The sequence below is a fragment of the Dufourea novaeangliae genome, unplaced genomic scaffold (genome assembly GCF_001272555.1).
Source record: "Dufourea novaeangliae isolate 0120121106 unplaced genomic scaffold, ASM127255v1 scaffold39, whole genome shotgun sequence".
Taxonomy (NCBI): Eukaryota; Metazoa; Arthropoda; class Insecta; order Hymenoptera; family Halictidae; genus Dufourea; species Dufourea novaeangliae.
Window position 1 is genome coordinate 1,180,174 of NW_015373918.1, and position 9,966 is coordinate 1,190,139.

At 43.8% G+C, this 9,966-nt stretch overlaps 2 protein-coding genes across 2 annotated transcripts; both read left to right on the top strand.

Moving 5' to 3' along the window:
* The first annotated feature begins 1,831 nt into the window (after positions 1–1,831).
* On the top strand, positions 1,832–2,692 carry LOC107194377 (adult-specific cuticular protein ACP-22-like). Its single transcript, XM_015583996.1, has 3 exons — positions 1,832–1,846; positions 2,299–2,365; positions 2,442–2,692. Exons 1-3 carry the CDS (start codon positions 1,832–1,834, stop codon positions 2,690–2,692), a joined length of 333 nt encoding a protein of 110 aa, XP_015439482.1.
* A 5,294-nt stretch (positions 2,693–7,986) lies between these two features.
* LOC107194379 (adult-specific cuticular protein ACP-20-like) lies at positions 7,987–9,294 on the top strand. The gene is made up of 3 exons (XM_015583997.1): positions 7,987–7,998; positions 8,427–8,664; positions 9,071–9,294. The coding sequence occupies exons 1-3, from the start codon at positions 7,987–7,989 to the stop codon at positions 9,292–9,294; spliced, it is 474 nt and encodes a 157-aa protein (XP_015439483.1).
* Positions 9,295–9,966: the final 672 nt, after the last annotated feature.

A 9,966-nucleotide genomic window follows, 5' to 3' on the forward strand; every position in this document is an offset into this window, starting at 1 on the left:
TAATAATTTTCGCTTTACGACGGATTTTACGTCAGCGTTGCAATTATTCCGTTCCCTGTTATATGCAGCTTGCAATCGTAGGTTGTAGCGTATATTAATTTCGGCGGCTTCCATTCCGAGTTCCATGGATAATTCGCAGACGTCCGGATCGTAGATTCACCCGCAACCCGTGTGCTATGCAAACGATACAGGAGCTTCGGTTCTTGGTAATGATAAATATCAAATTCGATGCGCCCCTAGTCGACATCTAGTTAAATTTGATTTGTTAATTCACAATAGCCTTTGGATTAAATACCGTTTGTCTCGGATGTTTCGTTGTCTGTCGGTCAACAGGAATTCAAACAATTTCCGTCCTAATTATTTACCGGCGGGCCGGTAGACTAATAGATGCTTAGAAACTAGCAAAATTTATTTCAAAGTTCGATACCCAGGATGAATCCAAAGATTTCCAAATATACCTTTCGGTGGTCAGTTTCGCAAATAAAACTTGATGCAATGATTCCACTGATTTTTACATATTTAGGGTAATTGTGCAATTATCCTAGAATTTTCACGTAATTAACGAACCGCGCAAGAGCCGAACACGATAAACGGAACGCTTACGGGGTCGAAAGTATTAACACCTCAACATTGTCGTTGCGCAAAAACCTATTCTAATTACCCATTGGACCGTGCATAATCTTTTTCCAATAGTTTCGCCGCGAGCGAGAAGAAAAACGCGCCAAGTCAACGAATCAGAAAAACCGTCGATCGAAGGAGGAACTCGACGGAATCGCGAAAATCTGTCGAACGTTACGTTCGATACTAGCAGACCCGTGTCCGGTAAATATTTATTAATAATTTATAAGGTAATTCGTTAAAAGTATTTCATTTATTGTTCGCCGAGGTGTACGGTTGGTGATAATAATCGAATCGCCGTGACGAGAGGGTGCACAGGGGGTGTAGATTATTTGACTTTCCATCGAATCGATAGATTACAATTCAGCCGAGAATGAATGTATCATGCGAGCGGGGTCGGTCCGCGGAAATGCAATAAATTCAACAATAAACTGTATTGCCATGCCGGGATGCGGCTATTCAGCCGACATATTGACACTCGTTCGCTCTATCGTCGCGAAAACGCGCAATTTATTGCTCATTAATCACGACAGTCCAATTTGCGTTCGCCGATCGAATATATGATAGGACGACGGGGGTGAAAGGGGTGGGTTTCTTTAATGGAATCGAGCAGGTCCCCGACACCCGGGGAGTAATTGTAGCCCTATAATTTCGGAATTATCGCGGATTTCCGGGGCTGATTAAAACTACTAAAGCATTTGGTAAATGCGTTCGCGTGTGTACCAGGCCAGGCGGATAGTTACGAGTACGACTTGAAATTAAAATTCCCGGTCGCGTGAGGCACCCGTAAATCACAGTGAATCGCGTGTATACCGGCCACCCATCCGAAAATTCAATTTATCCGTAAACGCTGTCGATCGATCCCGAAACTTGTGTCTTCGAGGCGAACGATCGGTAAAAAACGGAAAGCAACGGGGATTTCGTCGTTCGATATTTTGCAAGTGGATTTTTATGGAACTGTTTTACGTCACACCGTCGCGACAATAATGCCAGCCGGTGCCGGAATATGACGAAAACCCATGGACCATTACGTACGCCATTAAAGAAACAATCGTTGCCTCTCGCTCTGTCGGGCATCGGCCGACAAGGTGTGACTGACAAATTAATGTTTTAACGAGCCCCCGTTCTTTCGCGGTCCGATCGTTCCTATAAAACGCGATATTCCCGATCGAGTAAACAGTTGATCGGCGCGCGGCACCCCGAGAGTAGCAACATGGCGCTGATCGAGGTAAGCCGTGAACCATCTTTGTTTCGTCGTGTTTCCGCCGGGATTACCGCATAACAGTAGAAATTTCGGAATTTAGTATACGCAAACGAAGCTCGAGGGTGGGACAGGGAGAGAACCAGCTTAATCCTATCGATCGTTCCAATTCCGAGTCTCTCGCATTGGTTAAAAGGGTGAACCAGCTTTCGTATAAACGGATCACGGTAGCTGCGGCAAAGTATTACAAAGTCGTGACCGTAAAGTAAGAGCGCGGCGTGTTCTAGAGGTCTTTATGCTACTGGCTAGGGCGTTCGTTTCCGCCTAGCGTCCCTATTCCCCGTACCTATTCGTGAGAAAAATAATGGTCATTCCCCTTGGAATTTTCTGTCTCGTGGTGCCATTTCTTCGAGTGAATATCCATCGTCTCCCGGCAGTTTCTCCAGTACCATAGCCATTTGTTGTGTTTCTTTTTCCAGAAAATGATCGTCTTTCTTCTGATTTCGATCGCGATTGTTAATGGCCACCCGAAAATCTATCACGAAGGTATGACAATGTTGAATCACAAGAAAATTGTACTGGATCGAAATTGGCTTCTAGAACGCGTACTGTTCGTTTTTAGGTGACGATGATGCCGGTGGCGTAGACAGAAATGGCCACGATGGCGGCCACGGCCACGCGCATTCGTTCCACCATTTCTCCGGACCAGTCACCGGCCACCATGAGGAAATCACCTGGAAAGACAAACACGGGGATCATCATCACGACTACGTCGCTCATCCCAAGTACCATTTCTCGTACGGCGTGGACGATAAGCACACCAAAGATTACCACGGACAGAAGGAGCATCGCGACGGTACGCATTCTGGCTAGGTGGCTTTGATCGAGCACCGGCAAGAAAGTCTACCGAGGACTCGATCTCGTGCTCTTAATTAGAATCCCGAACTAATTGGACGGTCGACCTTGCTCTTAATTAGAACTAGCAAATTCGCCTGTCGACGGGTTCCCGGCACGCTAGGTTTACGATTTTTGCCAGGGGATCTCGTAGATACGCGAGAACATTTTCCTCTTTCGCGACACCTCTGCGTGTACATTAATGCTTTTAGGTCAAGCAATTTCGAAAAAATGGTAAACTAATCGGTAGTCAGACTTTTAAAATAGAGACTACGAAATCTGTAATCATTTTGAGTAGCATCCTAGATAGCAAATGACGTCTTCAAGACGTCCATTTTACGGCTATTTTAGGTCTAAGGCGCCTTTAAGCCGTCTTCCAGGCGTAATGTGCTACCCATGGCGGATTTTTCGCGGAGGTTCACAATCACGGAGGAAATGACCATTCCGGTGGCACTTATGGCGGTCACAAGCACTGATAGAGATAGAAGCAGAGGTGTCTAACTTGTTTCTTACAAGTCTTTTATATTTATTCTGTTGTTACTTTTACGTTATTTCGTTGTTTTCGAGTGGTCCTTCGTCGGGGCGAAAGTACCACTGTTGTTATTATTTTATGGAATATTAAGTATGGAATAAAATAAACATGTTAATCGTTAATACTTTGATTTATTATATTAGCGAATTAGTGCAGGGATAGTACTTAATTTGAACTGGGTGGCATAACTATAGAACCACCCTAAAAATTTACAGTTTTTATATATTGTGGTTAAAATAAAAACCAATCAAGTATGACGTGCCTGAATTCACGTTGAGAAATAATGTTTCTCTAGGAAAGGATGAATTATTTTCCCTAAAAAAAGATGACTCGTTACGCACTGTATTCTACCCAAATAACCATGTCGACTTCCATGTCATCCGCATAAATTTCCAATGTTTGGAATAAATATATCACGTATGTTCGATACAAGTTAAGAATTCGTGTTCCTTCCAAGGAAAGAGATTTAATATCGACAGAAAATTATATCAGGAGCACAGATCGCAAGCATTGAAATTCAATGTTTGTAGTAGTCGCGACGGTATTACACAGCTCGTGCAGTTGCATGCACCAAGATCGAGGGTGCCATAAAGAGATCACCACCACCACTGCCAATTCCGCTACCAATTTCCATCGCCAGTAATTGCATTGCGCATACGCTTCGACAATTTCTACTAAGTTTGCGTAGCGGATGATATTGAGTAGACACGGACCCGCCGTTGAAACACAGTCAGGCGAACTCCTGGGACGGCAGCACGGGTGGTGTTCCTTTGAGGAGTGGGCCAACAAAGATGCGCGCCGTGTGCTGCTCGCCGCTGCGCCGCCCGTTCCGTGGAACGACTAATTAAAAGCGAGCCATGCCTTTAAATATTTCTTCTCCGCTGTCTGCGCAAAACTTCCATGCAGAATGGGTCCCTCTAATTAATTAGCTGAAATTCTTTCAAGTTTGCGCTCCTGCCGTCTGCCCCCGTTTCCTCTGGACGGTTACCGTGAACAAGAACGGTGGCAGCCCAGTAATCACGGTGTACGAAAATATTGAAGATACCATTGAAAATGGCTGTCCCACGGGGCGTATTTACCGAAGACAGGGAATTCCACGGGAGGCGTGCGGGAACGGGAAGACCGGAAGGGTAATAGAATTAAAAGAGAACGGTCGACAGAATTCCAGCGCGAGAGCTGAAGAACGTGGCTCGTGTCGCCGTACACGGATGATAGTACAAACTAATTACATACGCCCGTCGCTTCTCGGAAGTAAAAAGGACGGAAAGGTGCATCGCGTCGAATACAAACGGCAGCATCTGTTGCTGGGTACTGACAGAAGAAAGAAAAAAACAAACAATAATCTCGCTGTGTTCCGACGATGTTCGCCCCAGGATGCGCGTGATTCCCGCGTTTTCGACGACGCTGTGCCGCATGGCGCAACACCTTCCGTTTCTGCACGTCGTTCTCGCATTGACGAATCCCTCCGACAATTGGCTCACACTCGAAGCTTGTTGAAGTAATTAGTCTCCTGAGCACAACGTCATATCCTCATTCCCTAGCTGGTGTTTGTGTAATCATTTCTACCTCGGCTGGATTGTCGCGATGTTGGGAGAATGACGATCCTCTCGCATCGGAAGCTCTTCATGGTCTTTCCATACCAGGAGTTTCGTAATTGCAACACTTAACCATTACGATTCAGTGTTTTCGTGTGTTTTTTTTTCATACGTTGCAACTGTGGCTGTGTAGGAGACCCAGTGTGAAGTTACAAAGGTTGACTCGAATATCGGGGTGCTTTAGTTATTAACACGTCAATTGCCACAGTGAAAAAGACCATACGTAGCCAGACACACTTTACTTCGTCTTTTAAGTCATTGATTGTCGAAAATGTACACGTTTAGTTAATACAGGCTGTTGATCTTACTTCAAATTATACCATTAAGTTACTTTCACGCAATAATTTTGTGACAATATTTAAATTATTCAGCTCCTTTGCAATGTACGTGTCACCCATACTTGGTTGATGTGGCAGTCAAAGCGTCAAATAATCGTGTTAATTTCTCGTAGCCTTACCGGAGGGTGGGGCACTATTTATCTCAAACTATACTTCACAGGAACTTTGATCAAAACAACTGTTTTTGATTCTTGTTTTATGAATTTTTAAATTTTTGTTACTAACAGAGTCTTCACTGATTCTAACATAACGCCGTGGCGACTGGTCTTCTGTCGCCGGGTATAATTCTGGTGTTACCAGAAACAATATTTACAGGGTGTCTTAATAAATCCGTTTCGCGGCGCGAGGGTCTCAATACTCTCCCCGTTATTTCATCGAAACAATCGAGGTCCGGTGCCTCGGCCTTATAACAGGAATACAATCGTTGACGTTTATGATTTCGGAGCGTGTTTGCGGGCGTAATTGTGGCGTAAATATTTAGCAAGCGGCCGTGGGTTCGCCCGACCGACGAATTCGTCGCAGAGGCGACCCACCCCTTGCAGGTTCACGCACAAATGACGCATATCCGTTCCGCGTGTACGAATGCGCGCCGCAACGCGCAGCCTTGCGATCGATACAGTCGTTACCGAAGTAAACGGACGGATTGCGAGTCGAGTGCGTGAAATAACCTTTTCTCCATCGGGGTAACACGGCCGGGAAAGTCGAGAGTCGCGGTGCTCCCTCGAACCCCTCACCACCGTTCGTATATTCCCCGAGGGTAAAGATCTTTCTCCATCCCCTATCCCCCCTCGTATCCTGCCGTAAGCTCCGACGAACTTGCTCGATACGAACGCACTTATTTAATTAAGAACATTACACGGTCTCTCGTTATTTTAATAACGTTATCATACTCTCTCGTCGAGATTAAGCTAATTATAATTTCGTAGCGTGCGCGATAAACGAACGCTTTTCGAACGCTCCGCTTTTTCCCTGGAACGACGGGATCTTCGGACGATTTTTCTTTAAAACGTTTCTCGTTCCATTTAAGCTTCGTGCACTGATTTTATTTCCACTATTATCAACTAATGGAATTACATGTGTACTCGGGAAATATTTATGCAATGTGATATACAATTTTTAGTGACTAGAATTCGCGCGTCTGATAACAGAGTTTAACTTGTGTTTGTTGGTACAAACTTACGTTTTGTGTTTTAAGCCTACAGACACTGTAAAGACATTTTTCTTATTGCAAATTTTAATGATTATAATATGGATATTACCGGGTAAAACGTGTGTTACGTATTTATCGTTACGATTTTTACCAGTGGATCACGAAAGCCATAGACTTCAGAATATTATCGAGCGAATAACCTTTTAACCAGCAGAGAATACTTTCCCCCGATAACAAAAGGGAATAGCCTGGATATATTAATTACGATGCCTCGAGCGAAACTTTTAATCTCGACGGTTGAATAAGTAAAAAGTTCCACGGTGAAGTAAACTTCGGTCCCACTTTGACAATTTCAGACCTGATTAAACGTTGACTTAAAGTTACGCTAGGTAAAACGTCGCCGCCGCCGTCCGCGATCCAGCTACTTAGAAAGGTGGGGGGACCCGCCGAGAAGCGTAAGTACTTCGAAAGCCCTCATGAAAGTTTGGAATCCTTAAAAGGTTCTTTGAAACTGTTACCCGCAATGTTAGAGGACCCGGCTGGGAATGCGGATCCCAAAAAATGGCGCGAGCCACGCATAGTTTCCGGTGTTTATTCTTCGGCCTGTAAAAACGGAACGAATTCTGCTGACGCGGCTAAACGTGCAACGTGCAGAAAGACTAACAAGAAAAGAGTAAATTCAAAGGGAACGTGAACACGCTTAAGAACAGCAATGTTAGTCACCTTAGTCTTTCTTTTCTTTTTAACTACCGCCTACAACAGATTGAATACTGTCAGAAATAGGAACTTCAAAATCGCTGGAAAAAAGCTTTGAAAATCGGAAGGAAAATTTGCAAATTGCAGAAGAGGGAATTATTTGCTAAATAATTAATAGTTGTTAAGTTCAGTTAAAATTGCGTTAAAAATAACTTTAAAGTAGCGCGAGAGAACTGCAAAGTCGAGAAATTAGAAATTTATTGTAGCCACCTTGTGACGAAAGTAAAACAAAATCTGCAACTTCTTAATCCAGTCCTGGAAGTCTAAATAGTAGACGGTTTTATAATATACTTATAATAATATTTATATAAATTCAATAAAGGAAATCTTAAATACCAGTTGTGTATACGATTTTCCTTTTCCCTTTTTTGATCCAACTTTTTTCAATCGAAAGATATTACATGAATGGCGTTCCTCCTCCCGTGACGTCAATCCCAAATTTACTGTAGAAATTCGTTCAACTTGAAATTAGACGAATGTTCAACGAATTATCAAAAGGTGGACCGGAAACACGGTCTACCTTTGTGTTTGATTTATGGCGCAGAACAAACAGTATCCGTGCAAAAACCTCTTCCGTGTCGAGATCAATAGAGCGGAATCGATGGTCGTTTCGGTGAAAACGTCGCCCCAGGGTCCACGTGCGTGTGGACGGTATTGTCGTTATGTTAAAGTCTCTCAAAGAAACGGCACACTTTACCCACAGAAAACCGATCGGCTCCATGCACACCCCTTTTTTTCGGCGTCGGCGTAACGGTGGCCCGTACGTTCTGTTACATCGACGTTGAATAACAATATTGTGGCGAAATTCCGCTTGCCAAAAACCATCGGGATCGTTGGTATATAAACTCTTACGACCGTGTGCAGAGGTATCATTTTATTACGATCTTGTGTACGCTAACAATATGGCGATCAGGGTACGAGGCACTCAAACTTGAAAACATCTTGTACTCATTCATTACAATTAATAGCATTGACTAAATTCAATAATTCTATTGTATATTCACGTTAAAAATCGATTGTGTCACTATAATCATAATAACATGGCGTGTCACTTACATCTGTCTTTTACATGCTCAAATTTCTTTCTTCCTTCTTTAATTAGTAACACAGTAATGAAGTAAACTTGGTACATGATTCTCTCTATAAGTGAGTATTAAAATGTTCCTAAAAGAACGTGTTAAGAAAGTGTTTAAGTTGAACGTACGATACGCTCATTGTTTAGGTAATGTCTGAATATTCTGAACGCTAATGACAATCACTGAACATGGAAACGCCGTTCAACTCATATTTAAATCAATATCGACTGAAGTTTGAATTTCGTAATTTATTATTCTGTCGACAGGCCGCTTTAATTTCCGCCGTTCTCGTCGTCGCCGCTGTTCAAAGTGGATCGGCTGGACACGCTCACAGTTTCGCCCATTTCCACGGCCCGGTGGAGGGACCGGGTCAAGAAGTTTCTATCCACGGTAAACACGGACACCATCACATCGATTACGTGGCCCATCCGAAATACGAGTTTTCCTATGGTGTCGACGACCATCACACCGGCGACCATCATGGACAGAAGGAGCATCGGGACGGTGAGTCTCTCTGGTCAATAAATAACAAAAATTTATCGACCTTTAAACCGTAAATCCGCCGCGATGCTCGAATTTCTTATTTCCCGTAATAAGGGCGCGCACGGTTATCGTCCGCCCCCCAGGAACGGCTGTAGTGGAAGAAAGTAAATTATACATGCAAATAAATTCCGCTCAACAGGTCGATATATTATATTTCTCTCGTGTTGGCAAGATCGTGTGCTGTCTATACCGGGTGTCTCGCGGTGAGAGACACTAGGTCGAATGGGCTTGTACAGGTTTTCACAAGATGGGGGTACAAAGTTACAATAAAGAAGTTTATCCGATGTTACTTCCGTTTTTACTAATTCAGAACTTACGTGACGATAGAGTAAATCGTTCAAGATAACAGAAGCGTTTCTCCGCGTAGGCAAAAACGTGGCAGGTGAATACACCGTGAAAGAACCAGGTGGCAACATAAGGGTAGTTAAGTACCACGCCGACCCTCATGGAGGATTCTTCGCGCACGTGCACAATTCTAACGGTAACAATCACGAGGGCGGCACTTATGGTGGCCATGGACACGGTGATAGCGGTGGTTACGGAAACGATGGCGCTGATGGATCCCTTGGATACGGATACGGTCATTACTAAAAAGGACTTATGACATCTGCAGGAAATTGAAACACACTCGCTGATTTACAGGGAATCAATCTTGTTACTCGAGGATTATCTTCGTTTTAGAATAATCACTACATATTTAACGACAGCGTCTGAACCAAAGAGGATTGGAAGAAACGTCGCTCCGTTAGAATCTTGTTACTCGCGGATTATGTTTGTTGTTACACGTTGTTAACCGTTGAATACATACTCGTACGCTACAAAGTAGTATCCGTCTACGTTGCAACCCTCACCACCACCTATTTCAGCAGTGTGTTGGTGTTTCACGAATGCAGGCTTTTACGGGCGAAGGAATTTCCAGCTGGAACTGAACAACCGAATCTACAGGTACGCCGCCGTGGAAAATATGAACGGCCGTAACAATCACGGTATCGCCGCAATAAAGTTATCTCCGCCGGAGAAATACGGGATTCGTGATATTTTTATCGGCCACCCGCAACAAGCGACGTAGGGGTGGCTCCCGTAACGTTCCCATAAACTGTCTAATACATCGTTGCACTCGGAGTTTCAACGAAATCATGTTACTACTTGGGATCTTCAAAATTCCTGATTATTACCTCATGGGCTTTTGTTTCGTTGGTTTACAGAGCACTCTGCTACCACGATTAACAGACAAACGTAGTGGCTTTTCTCAAACGATCGTGG

Coding starts and splice junctions, on each gene's coding strand:
- LOC107194377 (XM_015583996.1), top strand. Junction 2,366..2,441: donor CCCGAAAATCTATCACGAAG/GTATGACAATGT, acceptor GTTCGTTTTTAG/GTGACGATGATGCCGGTGGC.
- LOC107194379 (XM_015583997.1), top strand. Junction 8,665..9,070: donor ACAGAAGGAGCATCGGGACG/GTGAGTCTCTCT, acceptor TTCTCCGCGTAG/GCAAAAACGTGGCAGGTGAA.